The 23,673-nt window shown below is 45.1% G+C and overlaps 1 protein-coding gene across 1 annotated transcript in view; it reads left to right on the forward strand.

Annotated features, from left to right (window-relative positions):
- Positions 1–23,673, forward strand: part of LOC138286528 (sphingosine-1-phosphate transporter SPNS2-like) — a 283,111-nt gene that overhangs the window by 194,205 nt on the left and 65,233 nt on the right. The window contains exons 5-8 of the mRNA XM_069226889.1: positions 2,549–2,615; positions 11,925–12,055; positions 13,980–14,132; positions 16,041–16,230. Of these exons, the coding sequence (XP_069082990.1) occupies positions 2,549–2,615; positions 11,925–12,055; positions 13,980–14,132; positions 16,041–16,230 (541 nt within the window). The remainder of the gene's footprint in view (positions 1–2,548; positions 2,616–11,924; positions 12,056–13,979; positions 14,133–16,040; positions 16,231–23,673) is intronic.

Genomic DNA, 23,673 nt, shown 5'->3' on the forward strand with positions numbered 1-23,673 from the left:
GGAGTCAGATCTGAAATCAGGCCTCCTTGTTTTAGTTTTGGTAGCCTTAATAAGATCACCCAAAAAATGAACAGCGCAGGCTACTGATTTTCAGAAGCAAATTCTGTATGGTAGAGATGCAATATGCAGCTATGAGTATCACCGATTACAGGGAGAAAATGCGGTAGTACGATGTCACGTTAGATATTCGTGGTGTGCACCAGTGTGACCCCACAATTGGCATGGAGCACACTGAGGTGCAGAATCACACTTGGTGCAAAATCAGCAAGAGTTTGCGAACTCTTTTAGGCGCAAAAATACATTTAGCTGCAAACTCACATGTGAGTGTACAAGCACAATTAGGTGCAAAATCTCCTATGCTGCAAAGTCAACTGGGGGATGGAATCACTTTTAAGAGGAAAATTGCATTTAGGTACAAAAGGACAAAAAGGTGGAAAATCGCCCTATGTGCAACATCAACAGTAGTGTGAAAACGCTTGCACCAACAAAAGTTACATTATGGTGCAAAATTACTTTTAGGTGATGTATCATAAGTAGAAGTAAATTCACACTAGTGTGTTAAAATCATTAAAGACGTTTTGGCAAACTCACATTTAGATATAAAATCCCAATGAGGCGCAAAACCACAATTGGTGCAGTGTGAGCAGCACACTTTTAGGAGCACAAATGCACCCCCATTGCTAAGTAAGGATGCTTCACTTCAGCAATAATATACTGCAATGGTAAGCAACTTAAAGGGAGGCGGACTAACACACCTGGTGGCCAACAGTTAATGGGGAAACAGAAGTATGTCTCTGTGCTGATCCATGATGTGTGTGGTACTTCTTTCAAGCAGTGGTTGGGGGGAGGGCGACACAAAGGCCCTCTCCGTGTCTGTTTTTGGTGTTGATTACATGAGGGCTCCTAGATAGCTGTAGCTGTCAGTAGGCAGACACAGAAATGCTATAAAGCTTCCCAACCCCCTAAACAGAAAAAAGGGAAGGGGGGAAACAAACCCAACTGCTTCTAAATATAAACAAATACTTTTGCTAAAGCAGTATCACAGCATTGATGGTGGTGTAAAGCAGGGAATATCTCCATCTGAAGATGTTGGTACTTTTTATCCCCGCAGAGTCTCTGCTGCTCCCTTCAGCTGCACAGTCTACTCACCACAGCAAATACTTTTCAAACTAGACAAGTTAGTGGCAGTAATGCTCTGAAAGAATGGATTCTAAGAATAGCTTAAGGACTGCCGAATGTCCACCCCTGGCCACGCCTTCCTAGGCTGAGAGCCGGGGACGATGGATGGCTGGAAGGCAGGAGTCAGCTCCACTCTCAAACACAATGCAGTGAATGTCTATCTCGAGCCTGTGACTTGTTTCCCCGGCAATTACTGTAAACCAGTTTCTCCAATCAAGTGGAAAGAAACAACCGATGTGTGTCGGCTGCACGACTTCTTGTTAGGTGCCTTATGCGCCGTCGCTGCAGAGAGGGTGGGCTGTGACCTTCTAGGCACCTTCCTTAGGGCCTTCAGGTTCCTAGGTCAAGGCTGTCACCATGAAGCTTTCGTGCAAACCTGGACTTCTCCGATTTCATTAACTCTTGATTATAAATAGTTACCCTCTCGTGAAGACACATCACCCAGGCCACTGATTCCAGAAATGGTGCACGGATTTCCATTCCTAAGGCTAAATAGAATTTTACCTGCTGGAGCACTTAACTTTTTCTAAAAATAAATAAATAATGTATTTGTCTTTTTCAGTAGTATAACACCAACACCATGTTCCTTATCTCAACTTATGCAAAGCGCCGTCTATGATCCGCCCATACAATTGTTGCAAACATCCACGCAACATGCTGTACCTGTGTCAATATCCCAGTGACATTGCAACCAAAGGAGACAAAAAACACACCTCACTTTGATGCAGACCTTTAGGTGCCAGGCTCTCACTTCACCAGACCTCACATTGTTGGTGGGTTGACTGTTCATTAAGCAACATCCCCATCATATATAAGGAGATTCCTCCCCTGGTCCATTCAGGAACATACACTGATGGTTACCAATGCTAGATCTAAATGCCTGTGCATTTGCAGGGCAGGTCATCACCTACGTTTTTCAGGTAGATCAGCCCACTAGTGCCCGAAGACCCTCTCAAGGTTTGTGACTATGAACCCCACTGGAAGAATTATCATATTTGTAATTCGCTTTGCAAGGGGAAAATACAAATGGTTTTGCCTCTGAGAAAAAGGGTGGGGACTTACCCTTGCAAATCTTTCTAACACCTATATGATGAATTTAAGTGTGTGAAATGCTTTGATAATCAAGCCTTAGATGAGGAAGCATTCGGGTGTGCCCTAAAGAGAGGTGGGCACGGAAGCCGATTTAGAAATATGACTGACAATGGTGATGGTGCCATCAATAGCAGGTCTAAAGACTGGTGTGTGGGATAAACCTGAAGAAACAAGTTTATTGAAACAATAGGATGATGTATTTAACCCTTTTTTAATCAAAACAGGGGTTCAGGAACGTCCTGCAAGGAGAGCCACTCATTGTTTGTGCTTCTTACAGCGGCCTGGGGTACATCACGGGGTCCACCGTGAAACAGGTGGCAGGCGACTGGCAGTGGGCGCTGCGGGTAAGAGACTGTGGCACATGTTCTATTTCTTCACCAGGGATCTGGTTGTGTTGACTGCCAGTGGACAGCTGGGAGGAGAAGGGGAAACTGCATTTTTCGGGTGGGGAAGAGCATCAGTATAAATAAAATTATGTAAAATTGAAGTTATTGTGCAAAATGGAATTAGTCAGGTCATACCTCACATATAAAAGTGGCATGGTATACCCACAGGGGACTAGTTGAAGTAGAAAGGGGATTTTGGGCTCGGTTTTGCTATTCCTGCAAGACATTCTCTGCTTCAGTCAGACTCCAGTGGGTGGAAAGTAATCGAGGCAGCACGACCAAATAATGTTAAAATAAACTGAAAATTTATCCTAGTGTAAAATATGCATATTTCATGAGATTTCAACTGTGTTTTTGGCCAGCCTACTACTCGTTGGAACGTACAGTTGTGGCTGCATGGTGTAGTCCTTGAAGTAAAGCCAACGCATGGGAGTGGGTGAGAAGATTTGCTGAACTGGTGAGGACCAGGAAGAATTAACTGGACAAGGAAAAGCACTTTAGGAGATAGAATAGAGGGCGAGAATGTTTTATAACAGGAGACGCTCTAGAAATGAGGAAGCCACATGGGGTGGAGACCGTTATTGCATTAGAAGGGTACCAGCAAGAAAGAAATACAGTCAAAATCACATCAGGGACATCAAAGAGTAAGGAAAAGATATGCAACACAGTGCTTAATTTGTAAATAAATATGTGCTGGTGCCCATGTCTCTCGTCTGAAACACGCAGCTGCTGCAGTTAAATGTGCGAGCAAAGAATACTGCGGCAACGTAATCCTGAAGCCATCTCGGGCCTCTTTAATCCATTTACAGCCATTTCTGCCCCTTCAGCTCACTCTTGCAGCTTTCTGCTTTCTCCCATTGAGACGCGTATTCATTTTTTTCTTCGTCCGTCGTTCCCATATGTGTCTTTTCCTCGCAGTAAATGCTTGAGGCAGAAAAATAACTGCCAGCCCTCAAAAATAAGTGCCAGTGCCCCACACCGGAAACAACAAGTACAAATTAAGCACTGATGCAACATCAAGAAAAATCCTAGCATTACTGGTTGATCGTCCTCAAGTGCAGTAGTTTCCAGATTGGCGCAATTAATATTCATAAGATAAGTTTACATATCACGCACGCAATTGAATGCTGGAGTAATTTGCATAAACTGAAATTCCCATTTAGTGCGGTCGTCGAGGGCCCTCAGAAGGTACTCATGTCCTACGCTACCTTTTCAACTCGCAAAGGTTTTAGATGGAGCCTTCCATCTGCAGACACCTGGAGGGGGATGTACTGCGCATACACATTGAAACCAGTTAAAGACCTACCGGCCTGTGCCATTCCCTGCCCTGGAGCTCAAGAAGTCTCCAGCTCAGCCCTTGATTCCACAGTGTGTCAAGTTTTGTTGGCAAGAGGTCATTTCAAAGGTCACAGTGAGGAACAAGAGGTATGGAGAAAAGTGATCAGGAGAGGAGAAAGGAGGGATCATTATAGAGGGAATGAGTACTGTTGCTTCTATGTGTAGCTAAGCGACTGACACTGCCCCTCTTCTCCTGGTCACTTCAGAGATACTGCCCTGGCTCACAATTTCCCTACAAAGGAGGTTTCTTCTGGGCCCCGCTGGGTTTTATTTTTCTGTAACTTGTACTGAGGACAATAATTAACTAAGCATTTTTCTAATTCGGAGATATTTCTTTACCGATATATTATTTTCGAACTTTGCTTGCCACTTTGGAAAAAATAGGGGAAAAAAAGTAATTTTACGAGTTTTTGGGACATGCACTTTAAGACATCATAGCTTGAAGCCGACAGTATTTTCATTATTTGTTTTAATTATATGAATTCATATTTCTGCCAATCTTCAGCCCATCATGACGGGGCTATTTATTTTTTTGCCAATAAATGTAGGCTTCAATAGGTCTTAAAGTACCCTGAGGGAATCACCAAGTCAAAATACCTCTCAGCCAAAAGAGAAATCTCAAATAGCAATGAATATATTTTTTTTAAAAAACACACACACGGAACCACCAGGGTCATTCGATCCTACCCGCACGCTGGCTCGCGCCTGAGCGCCTCTTGCTGCAGAAATCTAGCATGGCGCTCTTCCTGTTTGAGGGAAAACGCCCTCATCCCGTTTCCGCCCATTTATTCGGCCCGAGACGGCAGTTTCCTTCTCTTTCAGTAATTACTCTGCGGCGGAGGATGAAAAAGGAAATAAATCTTCCAAAATGCCGAGGGGAAATGACCCAAACAGATTGAGCCGGACCTACGACCTCTGTTGGAATGTGACCAAGTAAAGCCGGGTGTAGGCCGGGTGAGGGACAGATCCCTGGGCTGGCATCAGAGCTAGTGCACGCCGATATTTCTAGAGCACGCTACGTAGATGGAATATGAAAATTAAAGGGTTCAGAGTCTGCCAGGTGTGAGACTTCGAGGAAGCAGTCCTTAATTTGAGCTGGTTGTTTTCGTTCCTGGGGGGGGGGGGCACCTGCACTTATTTTTCTGCATCAAGCATTTACTGCGAACAAAAGACACTTATGGGAAAGACGGAGGAAGAGAAAAACGAGAAAGGGTCACAAAGGGAGAAAGCAGAAAGCTGCAAGAGTGAGCTGAATGGGCAGGGAGTGGCTGTAAATGGATTAAAGAGGCCTGAGATGGGTTCAGGATTACCCTGCTGCAGTATTCTGTGCTCCCACATTTAATTGCTGCAGCCACTTTTAAAGGAGAACTTTGGGCACTGCTTCAGTTTTTATTTACAAATTAAGCACTGGGAGGAAGCCAGAAAAGGTACATTGAAACAGTGCTTCATCCCGACTACTATTTCTGTCCTTCGCCAGCCAGAGAAAACTAGCATTGTAGAGGGGAGAGAGGATGTGTCATAAGGGCCAGAGCGGCCGAATTCGGAATTGGGTGAACCGGGTTTGCGTCTCGCCGTGGGCGGAATAGCCTGTGATTATATGTGAATCACTTAATCACCCAGTACCTTTAAAAAAAGCAAAAAATAATAAAATGTAATGTACTTGGTGTACATGTAACTCGTACCTTTGGATCGAGTTCGTGCTCTATAATACTGCAGAAAAAAATGGAAGGACACAAGATACAAGGCACCCGGTCAAAATAAAGGTAAAGAGCCATGCTCTTGGGGGAGGGACAACACAAGAAGTGGCAGGAAAGCCATCAAATAAGAAGCAAGCAAATGAGTCACAGGAAAACCAGTCTAACAAATGGGCTGACCGAAAGTCCACTGTAAGAACTGTCATTACTCCCAAGAAGTCAAACACAACATGCAGCTAAAAGCTGCTTATCCTGCTGTGAGACCTTAAAATACCTGTACCTGACAGTCACACACCAGAACTGCAATGCAAGTCCTTTTTGGCTTGGTCTTTTGACTAATCCCTAAAATGGCTTAATTAGGCCATTCTTAGGTAGAGCTATGTGAGCTGCAGGCCACCATTACTGTGCAGCAGGCTGATGAGATGTGGGCAGCGTTAAATTTGTCAAATAATGAGTGCTGGTGTCCAAAGCTCTGCTGAGGAGACTGCGACCAGCATTACTAAATGTCAGCGCTCCGAATACAAAGGCTGTGCAGTCTTCAATCCACCTCATGCCACTTTAACCCGTTGCCAGACATTCCCTAGTCCTTTATCTCTTTCTTGCAGGTCCCTACTTAGTTCCAAGGGTGCCTAGTGAAAAAATTAAAATTTACATAGTGCAATGAATGTATTTATAGTAAAATGTAAAACATCAGATAAGCGGTACATTGAAAAGTGTGGCGATGGATAAGCATTCCGGTGTAAGAAGCTGAAGCCAAGCACAGTGATAAGAATTTAAGCACAACAAAGCAAGGCACTGATGACTTCCAGTTACTGGCATTTCTAGAAACAAGGAGCAAGCCTTAAGGCACTGTCTTAATAGAATTAGGAAAATCACTATACTTTTAATAGAACAGAACAAACACTTTAGCTAAGACTGCAATGTTTTGGACAGTAGGAATGCTTCAAAGCGGCCAACTCGGTATGTGCACTTAAGTACTGCCATCATTTTAATGAGACAGCATTGGCACTTCACTGCAACAGTGGTGTAACAAAGGCCCCAGCAGCCCTCGCAGCGCAGGAGGGGCCTCAGCAGAGAACCCTGACCTGAGAGCTCCAGAGTGAGCCCAGAGGGGAGCCTCTTCATGTTCTTTGCGGAGGGGGGAAGTGGGAGCTCCAGTTTTGATACGCCACTGCACTGCAGGACTGTTATAGTTTAATGAGACAGTGCTGGCACTTCACTGCAGGATTGCTATGGTTTGATGAGACATTGCTGGCACTTCACTGCAGGACTACTATAGTTTCATGAGACAGTGCAGGCACTTCACTGCAGGACTGCTATGGTCTGATGGTGCATTGCGTGCACTTCACTGCAGGATTGCTATGGTCTGATGAGACATTGCTGGCACTTCACTGCAGGACTGCTATAGTTTCATGAGACAGTGCTGGCACTTCACTGCAGGACTGCTATGGTCTGATGATGCATTGCTGGCACTTCACTGCAGGACTGCTATAGTTTAATGAGACAGTCCTGGCACTTCTCAAATGTGCCCTTGCCAGCACTTCTCGGTAGGGCTATGATACTTCATACAAGATGGTGTTGCCACTTTCCAGACACAAACGTGCTGTGAAACTCCTTCTTCATTTCAAGCTCTGCCAGACAGCGAGTCTGGACTGCTGAATGTAGTGAGTGGAAGCCCACACCCCCTGCGGCGTTAGAGACAAGCCTTGGGTGTCGCTGGGTGTGCATCCAAGATTACTGATAACTTGCTTGACACAGGCATTTCCCCATCCTTGAAAAGGAAACCAGTTAGTGGGGTTCCATGTCTGACGGAAAGAACCCATCAGCAAAAGTTAGAATATGCCCCGTGCTGACACTGACACATCTGGAGGTGATAAACGTGGGTGTAATACTCTGAGAGAAACTCTGGGGCTGGCACCTTGGCAGGCACCTATCAGAAAAGCACACACTTGGCACAGGAAGCAATTTGAGTTGACCTCCTGGCCGGAATGATTCTGATGATGAGATAGAATGTTGCGCAGCCCGGTCTTCTCTGAGAGTCTGTTGTATTTTATTTAAGTGAGGGTTTGCAACTTTGAATTACATTTCACACATGTACAATTTTAGGCACGGGGAGGTTCAGCGATTTGTCCATAATTAGACGATTTTCAGTCCCACATTGACAAAGCCGCTAGCCTACATCTCCCTTGTGATCTGGAGGTCTGGGCCGAGCAGTGCACTTAGGCCTGGTGAGGCTGAATCCATCAAGCGGCTAATGCATAGGTCACTTCCGCTTCATCCAGCCGGAAGTAACCATGGTAGGGGGTGGGCAGAATTGCTGCAGATGATACAGGACTCGGGGATGCAGCGAGTGCAGGACCAAGTACACACCTTGACTCAGCAAGGCCGTAACAAGGCATCGGTGAAGTGCCTTGTCGTTTGGTGCATCACGGAAATAGCAGAAGGAGGAATGAAACACAAAACAAGGTTTTATTGTTATTGGCTACAACAGATTAACATATCACACAGGCTTACGGAGCAGTGCTGCACAAAATTCATTCTGCATGATGACATCAGCATTCTGCAGCAAGAGCTAGCCAATCGCATTTTAGATAATTGTTGGGGATATGAACACAGCAGCTAAAATTCATGAGATCCCATCCACTTCTGCAGCCCCCTTTCACCTCACCACCCTTAAAATAAAGTTTACAGAACTATATTTGTATCTTGTGATGTGTAACACACGGTTTACACCTTTGTCTAAAAAAATTCAGTAATGGCTGAATGAATAGCACATGATGAGACCTAATCGATTCCTTTGGCAGTGCAGATTTGGCCCTGCCCCACCTCTAAGCCCTGTCGACGTTCTTGTTAATAGGGGCTAAGATATCACCTGTCAGTGTGCAGAAAAGTAAAATATGTAAACAGTGAGCACTCTGGGCGAGCTGGGGACCGTCCGCTGTTATTGCTTGCAGTGTCCTAGCCAAGGGTGGGCACTCTGGGGTTAGTTTGAGCGAGACCACCAGCAGAGGCTGGTTACAGGCCTTCCGAGGGGAAGGACGCGGCTTTAAAGCCAGTTCTAGACCATTGCAGTAAACAAAAGGATAATTTCTGAAAACTTTTCTTTCTGTGGAAATAACTTGTTTCCTACTCACAATAAAGTGTCACTCAAAGTGTCACACACAAGCCGTTGAATTGTCACACATATGCCCACTGAAAACACGGAAGTGTCACCCATGAACGAACTGAAGCCTTGGCAGCGATGTGCAGGTGCCATAGCATGGCATTCTGCTGACCAGCACATGGCGAGGGCAGCACGGACATCACGGACCAGCAAGGAAATGAAGCTGAAAGGGGCAGAAGCCGCAGGAGGTCCTGAGGTTGGGGTGAAAAATCACCAGGGAGCCCTCATGGGGTGCTCAAGACAGTGGGTGCTGTGTGTGAGAGCGGGCAGTCTAAGGAGCCAGGCGCTCGCGGTGTAGATAAGATACTGAGAATCGGGGAATGTGGGGCCGGAACCGGAAGCCGGGGAGCATGTGTGGGTGCAGGGGACTGGGAATTTGCACATGCAGCACCAATACCAGAAATCCGTGACCACACTGGGGAGAGCGGGAAAATACCAAGAAGCTGTCAGATGTGGAGGGTCAAACCGTAGGAACGGACTGAGTGAGGTGCCTTTGGGAAATTGGGGTGTGTGTGAGTGGCATGGATTAAGGGGGTAAATTGAGGTTATTTGCACACGGAATATGAGGAAAGGACATGGAAAGAGGGCAGATGTTAAGCGTTACAGTTGATCACACCAAGGTGTCATCTGTACTTATATTAACCCACGGATGGCTCCACACTGACAAGTCAACAGCCGTGCACTGCCTGGCTCCGTTGTAAATGCCTGGGCTCAAGATGGCTGACGCGGCAGCGTGGGAGGGAAGCCCCCCGTCACTGCCTAGCTCTACCTGGTCCCTAGATGCACAATTCAGGTGAGGCTCCATTAACACCCCGACATGCTTCCGCCGCCATTGCACCTGTGTACGGCCGCGTCACACACAGAAACTTCCGCACTCACATGTTACACTAAGGCGGGTACATTTTCCAGTAGCTGCCATTTTACATGATTAGTAATAAAGTATTTTATTCAGAAATTACACAAGGTCGCACTTCTGCAAACAGAAAGCTGCAAGAATTGAGGGACGCATCGCTGCGTGTCATATTTACACCGATGAGTGACAGGCAGCAGAAAGCCTTGCTAACAAGATCCAGACATGTAATTGCTTCCTCCTACTGTTCAAGAGTCGACCTCGTCAAGATAGACAGGAGAATAAATTCTTTATCGTCCCCTGAATAAGAGCAATGGAACTGCCCAGAACTAGATCATATTGCGCCCCGGGTATAATCTGGCTTTGTCTGTCACGCGGACTCGACCACCGTTCAAGCAGAGGGTGGGGCACAGGGTTCACCTGCAGAAGGGCTCCCTCCACGCATGGATAGGAAACAGGCAGACAGTATAGTGAGGTAGAGAGAACAGGTAGACAGTGGAAGTGCAGAGAGAGGAAATAGTGCCTGGAGTAAGACAAGGGTCAAAGAAGAGATAATGGAAGGTGAAGAGAAGGAAAACAGATGCATATTTGGGAAGAGGGGAGAAGGGGCACATCTACTCCAGAAAGGAAGAGAGAGAGTGATAGGGGTGGAGACATGATAGGATGGGAGAGATGAATGATTGAAGCTAGGAAGGAAGGGTGGGTGACAGGAAGCAAAGTGAATGACAGATGGATTGTGAGGCCGTGGGGGGGGGGCATTCAGGGGCCAGAGTGGGGGGCTGGTAGGAGAGGAAGGCATAGATTGAGCAAGGGAGAGGCTGGAGACAGAGAAAGAGACAGTTATGTCAGGTCAAAGAGCAGTGCCTAATTTGAGCAGGTGGTTTCTGGTGCTCGGCACCAGCACTTAATTGTCAACCTCTGCCAATGTGACAGTCTGCCACAAGGTGGCGCTGTGTGGCTAATTTAGAGATGAACACAACAACAGTTAATTATTAATTCAATATACGTTAAAAAATTACCATTACCTGCCACACAAGCCATCATTTTAGCTGTGGGGGGCCTGGAATAGTCTACACAATGGGTACTCACAAACATTTTCCCAGGGGCCAAAAGGTGTGGTCTGTGATGTGTCTGAGGGCCGCACTGATGCCAGTGGGGTGTGGTCAGGCCAGGGATTGGGGTGTGGGGAGGCATTGATGGTAAAGTGGGTGTAGGGGAAGCAAAGCATATACATGTAGTTGCTGAATTGCACAATGTCAAACCAGAAAACCTGGGATTAATCCCTGCTTCCCCACTTTACCAAATTGTGTGATCTAAGCAATAGGTTTATTTCTCTTCCCTTCGTTATCACATAAAGAGGACCTAAAAAAATACATGACTTCAAGATGTCCGATGAACAAAACCTTCTTCTATGTTTCATTTAAAAAACAATAATGTTTTTAATAGGAACCCAGGTCATCTAAAGGGTGCACATGACAACCTACTTGCCACATTTCACTATTGGCATTGTCATCAGGGTAGGGGGAAGAATTGATGTTTCTAAATTCATGTTTGAAAACTATCACTTTTAAAATAATACTTCCCAATGCACTGATATAATCTGATGCATTAAACTGAAAAGGTTCCGCATGTGAATTAAATACACTTTTTGAATTTTGAAGAGACTTAATCATATGTTTACACTTCACTCCAAGCTGGCTTTAAGAATGAAGGTGCTCCTAAAGTTAAGTGATGCAGGACTTAACAGTTACTTCCTTTCTTTAACACAAATTATCCTTTAAATAAACACTAGCCTGTTTCTTTAACATCTTTTTTATTGATAGCATCTAAATGAGTAAACAGCAGCAGAGTGCTGCTGTGCACCAGAGGGCCACTTGTAAAGGTCGGGAGGGCCGCATGTGGCCCCCGGGCCGTACTTTGAGTATCAGGGGTCTACACTGTCTCACTGGTAGAAGCGTGACGGTTAGTATTTATTTTGTTACTATAATTGGCAGCATGGCAGGGGCAATGTGTGGTGCAAGCTGCAGTGGCCTCCTGGTGAGATCCCTGGCACTTTTTCTTTTTTTTTTTTTACAAATTAAGCACTGTGAAAGAGACTCTTCTTGGTGCTGTCTGGGCACCAGCGTTGTACAGGAGAGTGCCCGCTGGAGTGAAACAGAGTGAATCAGTACTAGCACCTGCGGCTGAGCCATGCTTGAATATCTACTGTTGCCTCTCCGCAGGTCTCCCCAGTGCTGGGCATGATCACGGGCACCCTCATCTTAATCTTGGTGCCCACAGCGAAGAGAGGCCACACAGACCAGCTGAAGGCCAGGACGTCATGGATCCGCGATATGAAGGCGCTCATCAGAAAGTAAGCGTGCGCCGCCTTACCGCTCATCGCTGCAGGCACAACTGGGCATTTCCAGCGCCATGTTGTGCGAGTGGCTACCTGCTTACATGAGAAGGCCAGGGGTGAAGCTTTAAGGAGGGTGTTTGGGGTGTTTCACCCCTCTAATAAATGTATTTTCTAGTAAATAGTTGGGCACAGGTGCTTTCAGTTGGGTATGGTGAAGTATCTGTTGGATTTCATGCAGAAATTTTACACAAACACACACTAAAACACACACACACTCTCTCCCTCTGTGCTTTGAAAGTCTTCAAAAATGTTGATTATTTTACAAAATATTGTGCCTCTCTCAATTAGTACCCCTACCAATCTGCATTTGTCTCCCTTTTCACAGCCCCTCTCTTTTGCCCTGCTTGTAGTATAATGTAGTTTAACATTAAATGCCAGAGTGATTTTGGGAATCTTACTGACCAAACTACGCCCCTGGGCAGGCTTGAGACACAACTCGTCTCATTTTTAGGTCGAGTGCGCAAGCGCTTTGACCTGTTGTGATCTATCTGTGGGCCTTTAACCATGCCCACTTTACGCCCATCACTATCACTCGATTGTGGGCTTGCCTTTCAAAAATCCTTTGTTATCATTGGTAAATGCTTTATGTTTGTCCCTCCTTGGGGCGGTTTTGTTATCGCTTTGCAGACTGACCCTGTTACATGGATAATTGCACGTTTGCCGATACGTTTGACTGCAAGCGAACTTCTTTTTCCTTTTGTGTCTCTCCTTCTCGCTCCTGCTCATGGTGGCCTTGGCACTTTGAATCGTCTCGCTTATGTGAACTGTTTTACTTTTCATTTTCAATTTATGTGGCATGAAAAGTCCAGTTAGGAATTTACAACGCTAATAGCTCTAACTCGAGCAAACACAAGTCCTGTTGCATTGCAAATGCTTGTTACATCAGTTGCTCCAGTGCTTGCTTCAGGCGGGGCCTTTATTGTACATAAAGCAGGGGTGTCCATCTTAAGTCCGGGATGATCAGATTTACGTCAGATTTTCAGGAAGCCTCATAAGATAAACTTACAAGTTATAAAAATGTTTTTTAAGGTTCTTATCTAGAGCTGGCATTGACCGTACCGCTGTGTCTAAATTGCCTGATGTGGATATTGTGAAAATCTGGTATGAATCCTGCCCTTCAGGACCTAAGCTGGACACCCCTTGTCAAAATGTATTCAAATGGGCCTGGGCAAGACTGAGTGACACCCTTGAAAAGAAGAGTTGAAGTGGGGAAGGCTGTGTAGTAGGGGAGCCTCAAGAAGTGAACTGGACAAAAAGGATGCCCCTGGCAGGAGACACCGTTGAGTTTGTTCACCCGGAAGCATAGACCGTGGCACACACCTACTGAAGCAGGGATGTCCAACGCAGACTGAGGAGGGCGGGAGGCATCCATGTTGGATGTTCCGGTGTTGTATAGCTATTTCTGTGCCGTTTTTGGGCATGTTATTTTAGCAACTAGGCCTGTCACTTGTGCTCTGTAGTCCAGTTACATTTTATTCTGCTTCATTTTTATTATTTCAGAATAGGCCACATTTGGGGTGTTGATTTATTTCCTTTATCTAGTTGTTCTTTCGCCTAGGAAAGCATCGCGTTTTTCAAGACATAGCTCTTATCACAAGTTTAAATACAGTGACTTTAAAATGAAACGTATTTACATAGTCCATGTTTTTTTTCCTGAAAATCTGGTGTAGAAGTGTGGTGTGTTGGTTGTGCGTTTTAGTCAGGGCTGTTTGTGTATTGTCCGCTCTTTATGTCTGTCATTGACACAGTTCACGGCTGATGCATCACAAGAGAGTTCGGCGTCACCAGTGCTTCACGCGCGCTTTTCATCCACAGTGAGTCGAGGCACTAACGCTCATGTCATTCTCCTCTCTCTCTCTCCTGCCCCCCCTCCCCTCAGCCGCAGTTACGTGTTCTCCTCCCTCGCCACGTCCACGGTCTCCTTCGCCACCGGAGCCCTGGGCATGTGGATGCCACTTTACCTGTACCGGGCACAGGTCGTGCAGAAGACCATTGAGCCGTGCCACGACGGGCCCTGCAGCACCAAGGACAGGTGAGAACTATTCCAGTGCATCCACTCCAGGACACAGAGGCTCGGCTATAACATCATGTCAGGGTGGGGGGGAGGTATACTCGACGGGGCCCTCTCGACATTCATCCTTAGGCGACTGTTCACATGAGGGCTCAAGGTAAAAGATTCCAGTCTTGATAGAGGTAAGAGGTTCTAGCTTCGACCGGACACGTGGCCTTTCATTTTTTGATGGCTGTTGATTTTAGTCTCTACCGGGCCTACACGGCCTTTCATCCTTCTGAGGTTGGCAACATGGGAACTCAAGGTGAAATATTCTAGTTTCGTCCGGGCCTACGTGGCTTTTCATCCTCCCGCGCGGTTGGTGGCATGAGAACTCAAGGTAAAAGATTCTAGTCTCGACCAGGCCGATTCGGCCTTTCATCCTTTCGAAGCTGAAGATTTGAGGACCTACTGGGCATCTGTAACTTCGTAGAAAGTGTTACTACAGGGCAGGGTTAGTCTGTTTACTACTGTGCAAGTGACCACCGCATTTCTTCACATTACACCCAATTCTGCGATCAGAAAGTTTTCATATTAATCATTGATTTATTTGCCAGAAAATTCACATTCTGCTGCATATTGTACAGTTTTCAACTAAAACAAAAAGAAATCTTGCTCAAACATATCAAAAGTAAATTATAAAAAACACCTACATGGTGCCCGATTGACAGGCCCTCTGCAAAGGTCAGCTGGTCACTTTTTAGTTCGTAATTTCTGCATTAAAGACTTAGGCCCATATTTATACTTTTTTAGCGCCGCATTTGCGCTGCTTTTTGACTCAAAAACGGCGCAAACTTACAAAATACATTTGTATTTTGTAAGTTTGCGCCGTTTTTGCGTCAAAAAGTGGCACAAATGCGGCGCTAAAAAAGTATAAATATGGGCCTTAAACTGGTACTAATGCAGTAGAATCTGGTCAAATAGTATGAATATTTATTAACGTGACATACTGCCTTACGAAAGTGTACAATAAGCCACCTAATTTGTCTTTCCTTGTCGCATAACTTACTCAACCCTTCCGCATAATTTGGTAATGAGTCGCACCCCAACGCATAAAGGCATAAAGAGAAAGACCAAAAAAAGTTGTTGTACAAGTCCTGTCCTTCTTTGAGAAGCATATTTTGTACATGACTTGGCTTTCAGCAATTCCGTATCCGGCCGCTGTCCAAAGGACAATGTTGTTTATTGGTTGCAATGGGCAGAGGTCAGATCTGAAGCTTCGGGAGTTGAGTCTGAAATGCAAAGCAGTTCATCAATGTGCTACATAGCAAGCTTTGTAAATGTATTCTCAAAATGTCTACGCAATTTAGAAAGTGGGATTTACAGTGGAGACTTTAAGGCCTCGTGCACTTTATTTGCAGTCAATTAACCCTTCCAGCGGAGGTGCGACAGGTTCGCATTTGCCAGTTATTTTAACTTCTACGCTTGGTATTTTTAATTAGGGGTGGACAAAATTTAAACTTCGACTCTTTGCAATTGCAACTAAGCTTTTCGCATTTCTGTAAGCATTTCGCAACTCTGCTTGAGAAAGTGTTTTAAAAAGGTCCCTATTAAAAGTGAGATTTTAATAAGAATTTCCTTTTCCAAACCGTAATATTTTTGCGCAAGGCGAAATCCTTTGTCTTTGTAAAGGGTGTGAAGCTTGCAGAGTTCGAAAAAAAACTTCGCTGAATTTGCTGTGGAAAATCTTCGCAGTTTCATTGATCATTACTTTTAGTGGGCAGTCTTCCATAACATGCACAAATTGACTGAAAAAATTCTAGTCGCGCCCAGGTGAAATGCCACCTGTCTTGTTAAATATGTTTATGCTAATGAATGTTTCAAGTTACCATATTTAATAAGGTGCATTTTTTCATTTCTTAAAAACCAAGTGTATTTCGCTTTTCACAGTTTGATATTCGGAGCGATCACGTGCTTCACGGGTTTCCTCGGTGTGATCACGGGAGCCGGAGCCACGAAATGGTGCCGGATAAAAACGCAGCGCGCGGACCCCCTGGTCTGTGCCGTGGGCATGCTGGGGTCCGCCATCTTCATCTGCCTCATCTTCGTCGCTGCTAAGAGCAGTAATCTGGCAGCATACGTAAGTAACAGACTGAGTTCGTAAAATAGCTTGAATACATAGGTAATACTATACAGGAGTACAACTATAATCTGGCAATATACGCAAGTAACAGCCTGTGTTCGTAAAATAGCATGAATATATAGGAAATATTATACAGGAGTAAAACTATAATCTGCCAGCATACGTAAAAAAACAGCCCGTGTTCGTAAAATAGCTTGAATACATATGTAATACTATACAGGAGTACAACTATAATCTGCCAGCATACGTAACAGGCCATGTTTGTAAAATACCAAGCATACATAGGAAATACTATACAGGAGTAAAACTATAATCTGCCAGCATACGTAACAGGCCATGTTTGTAAAATACCAAGCATACATAGGAAATATTATACAGGAGTAAAACTATAATCTGCCAGCATGCGTAAGTATCAGGTCATGTTTGTAAAATCGCATTAATACATAGGTAATACTATACAGGAGTACACCTATAATCTGGAAACATACGTCAGTAACAGCCTGTGTTCGTAAAATAGCCTGAATACATAATAAATATTATACAGGTGTAAAACTATAATCTGCCAGCATACATAAGAAACAGCCTGTGTTCGTAAAATATCCTAAATACATAGGAAATATTAATCTGGCATCATAGGTAACAGGATATGTTTGTAAAATAGCAAGCATACATAGGAAATATTATACAGGAGTAAAACTATAATCTGGCAGTTTACGTACCATTCAGTAGGAATAAAAGTACTCCTGTCATTGGTAAGTGACCCAGTGAGAACGAACATCTCCGTTTTACACTCTCATGCTCAGTTTCGCGTGACTGCCACAGGTTAACATAAATAGTATTTGCACGCAGATTGTTACCTGCAGGTGGTTCGGTGTGACACACTTCTGAAGATGCATGCATCTATTTGAGAATTACTGACGGTAGCACCGAAATGTTTCTCAACATTAATTGCAACCATTTGCTCATTTAAAAAAAAAAAAAAAAAGGTGCATGCTGATGGGAAGTATTCAAATCTAACATGAATATTTTTGCCAGATGTGCAGTGCACAATTCCTGCTTCAGTCACTGTAACATCTGGATCCACCGACTGGAGGCACTTTGGTGAGCTGTGATACCCATGAGGTTCACCATGAAACTGTCACCACACTTGACTGATCACCTGTAGCTGATGTACCTATGATATCAGGAGCTTATGAATATTCAGGTATTTGTGATCTGCACATACCTCTACACAAACATCACACTTGGTGCATCAGCGTGAATACCACTGTCTGACAGAGCTCGACACTGCAGATGGCGTGTGTCGCGGGAGGGAAAAGGGGTGGGACAGCGCGTGGTGCCGATCTGCTCCGTCTTGCATTGCAGGCACAGGCTCCCAGCCTGCCCTCCGTCCAATCTTACCACTGCTTTCATGCTGCTGGGCTGGCCGCCGGGCTGGCAGCATGAAAGTAGTGGTAGGATTGGACGGAGCGCCCAGCCAGGGCACTCCGAAGCAGAGTGGGAACCTATGCCTGCTCTCTCCAATCCAGCAACGTAGTGCTGGGTTGGAGAGAGCCTAGTGCGCTTGTATGCGCATGTATGTTTGGCCGGCCTGAGTCGGCAAGCCAAACCTACATGCGCACTGAGGGGGAGTGCTGGGCACGCCTCTTCTGTCCCTGTCATGCCCGTGTCTGTGCTCAGTGTTGGTGCTCAAATACCATGAGCCTCCTCTAACCCCAACTGGACACTGAATTTAACAAACACTGCACAGCCAATAGGACTAGGCTTAATGTGCTAATGGAAGCAGCGTTAGCACGTTAGAGATGGGCACACCGAAAGTTGTAAAGTAGTCCCTCATGCAGTACAATGCAAGCACTCAAGTGGAGGTGGAAGGATACACCAAACAGCCAACAGCATAAGGTGATAGATGAATACTCCACTGGGCTGAGCCAAGGAAAGTCTAGAGTCAAAAGCTGAAAGAGGCTACTCGAAGCAAGCCAGTGGTTGAAAGTGGTGGACTCAAAGACCACTCTGTATATTGTGAAGACCCGACCAGAAAAACGTTTCGTCTCCATAGGTGTGTTATTTTACATTTTCACCTGGACCGTTATAATTCTTATAACCTGAGGCTGTCCAAATACGAGGACATTTTTGGCAGAGATGCTTTAACCCAGAAGTGAGGTAAAAGAATAAATGCCAGGGACCAACGATGCTCAGAAGCTGATGCAACAGAAGGTTGGGGTGCCAAATACCAAGGCTGAATAGTCTCGATTACACCTCATGCTTCTTCAATCCAACATCAGTCACTCCCTGCCCCTTTATATCACTCTTGCAGGTTCTTTCCGATAATTTACCACCTTTTTCTTCCTCCTTTCCCCCTATTGAGTTTTTTTCTCTTTTGCTCGGGATCAAAGTCTGTTGAGGAAATATAAGTGCTGCTCCCCAAAGATGAGTGGAACCACCAGGTCACATTAATCCCTAAAGCGTGAGGCTGATTTCAGAAACTAAACCCTGGGAGTCCAAGTCCTCAGCCCTAAAAGCCTGCGGCTGCTTCCAGAAAGTGGCCGGTGGCTTGTAAGTCTCTCTGACTGGCACACAATGCTTGCAGAGAGTCACACACTAGTTACATGCCAAGCGCAGATGTGCACCCAGCTAACCAATAGTCTCCTTTCTACTAAATCTGAAGCCTGCCCCTCGGAAGAGATGCTCTAAGAGGGCACGAAGAAGGTTTCGCAAGCAGGCCCTGTTGCCTTCAAACTTCTTCCTCATCCTGAAAATGTTGCCATTGATTCGGCCTTACTGGACCCCCCGTGGATATGACTGCTGTACATCTAGTCTATCCTATCAGCCAAAATTATCAGTACCACACTGTCAGGCAGAGTTTCAGAGAAGTGGGAGGCACTTGAAGCAGCTGCCAGTGGTCAGAAAAAAGAGAATGCGCTCTAAAGACAAATGATTCACAAAAGAGCAAGAATAAGTCAAGGATGGAAAGGAAGCCAACTCAGGCGAAACTGGGAGCTTGTTGGAAAAGGGAGGCAACCTGGGTTTAAGCCGCCTCCTGCTGGACACTGAAATTCCCAAGGCAACATAATCAAAACCAACAGTGAGATAACAAAGCTGCTGCACTTCAAAGGGCTCCCAGAAGTGACTCCCATTGAGGGAGCGCGGAAACTGGAAAGATCCATTCCCAAAATAAGGTGGCCAAGCACCAAATGATTGTGCGGCCTAGAAACAATGTTTCTGTTGGAGCTGAACACCAGAAGGCTGGAGGAAGTATTGTAGGTAGATGGGCGGTCAGTTGTGGCCAGCAGGTTGCAAAGACAAGGAACGCGCTATTTCTCATGCCGCGTTGTGTTGCGGGACTTGGTCGTGAAAGATGTCTTCTGAAGAAGAATGGCACCTGCCCGTTGCACAGACTCAATGCAGGAGGCGACATGGCGTACCTCAAAAAGATGGGTCCGCCCTGCAAACTGCGCTAAGGGTACCCTGAGTTTCCTGCTTCTCACGGTCATACAAAGTGCACTAGCTGCCTACCAGGCTCCTGCGACCCCAGGAGCGCTATCCTTGCGTTGCTAGACTCTGGTAGCGGTACAGGTGTGGACGCTTCTTCTCAGCAGCCGCCCTCACACTCAGGCATCAGCGCCCCCTTCAGCTCCACTTACAACATTTCTCTTTGCGAAACAAAATGGGGTTCTATTTGCCAAGTTATTTTGGAGTACATAAAGTACTTCTCCTGTAGTGTTTTTTACTCACGCTTACAAGCCTTTGGGAATTGCCCACCAAACATCTAAAATGGGAATAACATGTGAATACTCATGGAGCGGGCATATGCAATGATACAAAGAATGCAAAAGACGGTGTCAACTTCGCACTATAATAGTGCATAATGCTTTGAGCAAATCCACGTCATCTAAAAGTACGTAAAGGGGTACTCCGGTAGTACTGAATCCCATACTCAAAAATACTCTTGTGAATCAGCCCCTCGCCATCTGTTTGTTCCCTCATGCCCACCCTGGCTGCATTTTGAGGTCCGCTGCCACCAAGACACGCAATAGTGTTCGAGCACTTAACAAACAGAAATAAACCATAACGCAACATAAAAGACGAAAGAGAAAACACAGCTTCACCCCGAACTCGTAGTACCGCCTTGCTTTAGTGTTTGTTCAGTGATTGGCTGTGCAGCCTCCTCGGTTATTGTGGCCACTGGAACAGGGCATTTAAGTACCACGGAAGTAAGAGCCAGTCCGCTCTAGAACAGCAGACTCCTGCCCGCTCCCGAGGCCGCTCAGCTCTAAACGGGGCCCGGATGCTCCACGGGGTTCCTGACCTGAAGTCTCCCGCCTAATACCTGTTCCTCTCTGTCGCTCATTCCAGCGCTCACTCTTTCAGTCCGACAATCCAGCCCCCCACCCCTCACCCCCTGACGCCCCCTGCCCTCAGAGGAGCCGACCACCCGTCCTCTTGCACCCACTGCCCCGCCGGGACCAGCCTGGTGGCCGGGTATTGTGTGGCACTGCGCCAGGTGGCCGGGCTCTTGTTTTGGGGTCAACAGGGTTGGTTGCAATTGCTGTGCCCGCTTCCTTCCGAATCCAACTTTCGTGTGCTGCTAGTGAAATCCTGTTTACTAGACTTGTTACTTTGAGATATTTTAGCATGATCAATTCGCTTTAAACATACCACATACGTAAAGAATAAAAACATCATTATATACACTTGCTTATACATTATACATAGTCATCTGCAACAAGCAGGAGACATAAATTCATCCTTCCAGACCTTAAACAAGCTTTGGCAAAGCAATAGTTCTGGCATTGACTGCCTGTTTTTTAGCTTTGTCAACGCCTATTTTGTTTTGCAATGTTTTGGCAAAACTTTATTATTGGAGGAGCTATTGGTTATCAATATAAAACAAAAATCTTGGCTAAAAGCAAAACTCTTTTTACGTCTAGAAAAGCACAAATTGCTGTAATAGTTCCTAGCACTGCAGGGAACTGCTTAATGTGCGGTGTGCTCCTTGTGAAAGAGCAGCGTGCAGTCACTCAAATAGAAACTAGCCAATGGGTGAAGCCGGCTTACCCACTGCCCATGCTCTATGCTGTCATGGGCAGATGAAGAATGTGAATGACACAACAGACCAATGGATGAAGAGGGTTGGCTGAAAGCCTCTCTCTAAGCAAGTGTATTATAAATTAATTTATAATACTTTATTTAAATAATGTATTCATATAAAATGCATCATCTACAATAAACTCACACAAATGTCATTAGGCGCAGACAGCTATTCAACATCTTATTAATTGCAGGGCCACTTTCATCTTACTTAAAATCCATTTTTATGCCACTTCCCCTCTCATTTATCTCATAAATATTACCATACTTAGTAACATCACAAAACAAAATAAAATGATGTATGGAGTGTTGAAACTTTTCAAACACTCACCCCCAGTCACAGATCTGGGTTTAATCCATCGTTATTTTGCTCGCCACGTCACCCCAGTTTGGACCCAGCCAAATGCAAATCAGTCTTTACCCTGTTCCTCATGGGAATGGTCCAGCCCGAACTTCTAGGCCAGGTCCACTCTGGACAGGAAACATAAGTATACAATAAATTACTTCTACATGTCTACCTCTGGTACTACAAAATGAGTGTGGAAATGAGTCCTTGTTTCCTCTTTTTTTTTATTCCCCTGCGCTAATCTAAATGGGGACACAATGGGGGTTATTACAATTTTGGAGGAAGTGTTAATCCGTCCCAAAAGTGACGGTAAAGTGGCAGATATACCACCAGCCGTATTACGAGTCCATTATATCCTATGGAACTCGTAATACGGCTGGTGGTATATCCGTCACATTTGGGACGGATTAACACCGTCCTGCAAAATTGTAATAACCCCCAATATGTGCAATATCACTTATTTGTAGTAGTAGCAGAAGTAGTAGTAGTGGTTGTAGTGGTAATAGTACTAGCAGCAGCAGCAATAGTAGTAGTGGTTGTAGTGGTTGTAGTACGAGTATCAGCAGCAGTAGTAGTTGTAGTAGCAGTATTAGTAGCAGCAGCAATAGCAGTAGTAGTGGTTGTAGTAGTAGCAGTAGTTGTAGTAGTAGTAGCAGCAGCAGCAGGAGTAGTAGCAGCAGTAGTGGCAGTAGCAGAAGCAGTAGCAGTAGTAGTGTTATAGTAGTAGTGGTGGGTGTAGTAGTAGCAGCAGCAATAGCAGTAGTAGAGGTTGTAGTAGTAGCAGTAGTAGTAGCAGCAGCAGGAGTAGTAGCAGCAGTACTGGTAGTAGCAGAAGCAGTAGTAGTAGCAGTAGTAGTGTAGTAGTAGTAGTAGCAGTAGTAGTAGTAGTAGTATTGCTACACAATATTATTAAAAAGAAATCTAAAATAAAGTTGAAAGAATATTTATTATTTATACATTCACAGCACATAGCTGTCCTTCCAGGCTTGTCCATGCAGTTTCTAGTGTTTTTAGCAGGGCTACATCTAGTCATCCGATTTGTTCTCATCTTATCGACCACAAAAAGATAAAAGACTGAGTCAGCCCACCGTGAACCAGTTTTGTGGTCTGCAGATTGAACGGACACATCTGAGTAACCGGCGGATGCAGTAACTGTTACTGTTCTGGAGTCCCAGTGGAGTCCCAGTGGCATCCAAACATGTTCCTGTGATGTTAGTAGTGCGTTGCCATCCGCATTATCTCCACCAGGGCGCGCCATCAGCAGCTGTGCGTGCAGTTTTACGGTAGTGATCCTTGAGGCATGAAGTGATGCAGAAATGGCAGACATTTGCCTTTCACCTAAATTGACCATGGTTGCAGGCGCCACAATATAAATTCATAAAACACACCCTATACCTCTGAGCAAGGAAGTCGCAATAGATGCAGTTAACTTACTGTAGAAATGCAGGAAACATCTTGCAGAGACACAAACAGGTCTATTGTAAAAAGGTACAAGCAACAGTAGAAACACTACTTCAATCTGCAGTGAGATCACTGAAGAAATGCCTGACAATCACAACAGAAGTGCTGTCATGTTACCATAGAAATAGCTGCAAATCACTATTCTAATGCAATCAGATCAGCACTCAACTCATTAGAGAAATGCAGTCCTATCACTGCCTACATGATTGAGAGTGACAATATAAATGCACTTGTATCACTGTTGTAAAGTATAAGCATCACAATGGAAGTATTTTCAGATCACTCTGTAACTACTTGATAATCAGTATGAAGCAGCAATCAGATCACGACAGGAACGCATGACAATCACTATAGAAATGTAATCAGATCACTGCATGAACGCATGACAATCACCATAGAACTGCAGTCAGAGCACTGCATGAACACATGATAATCACCATAGAACTGCAGTCAGATCAGTGCATGAACACATGACAATCACCATAGAACTGCAGTCAGATCACTGCATGAACGCATGACAATCACCATAGAATTGCAGTCAGATC

Source organism: Pleurodeles waltl, chromosome 3_2, assembly GCF_031143425.1.
Source record: "Pleurodeles waltl isolate 20211129_DDA chromosome 3_2, aPleWal1.hap1.20221129, whole genome shotgun sequence".
NCBI lineage: Eukaryota > Metazoa > Chordata > Amphibia > Caudata > Salamandridae > Pleurodeles > Pleurodeles waltl.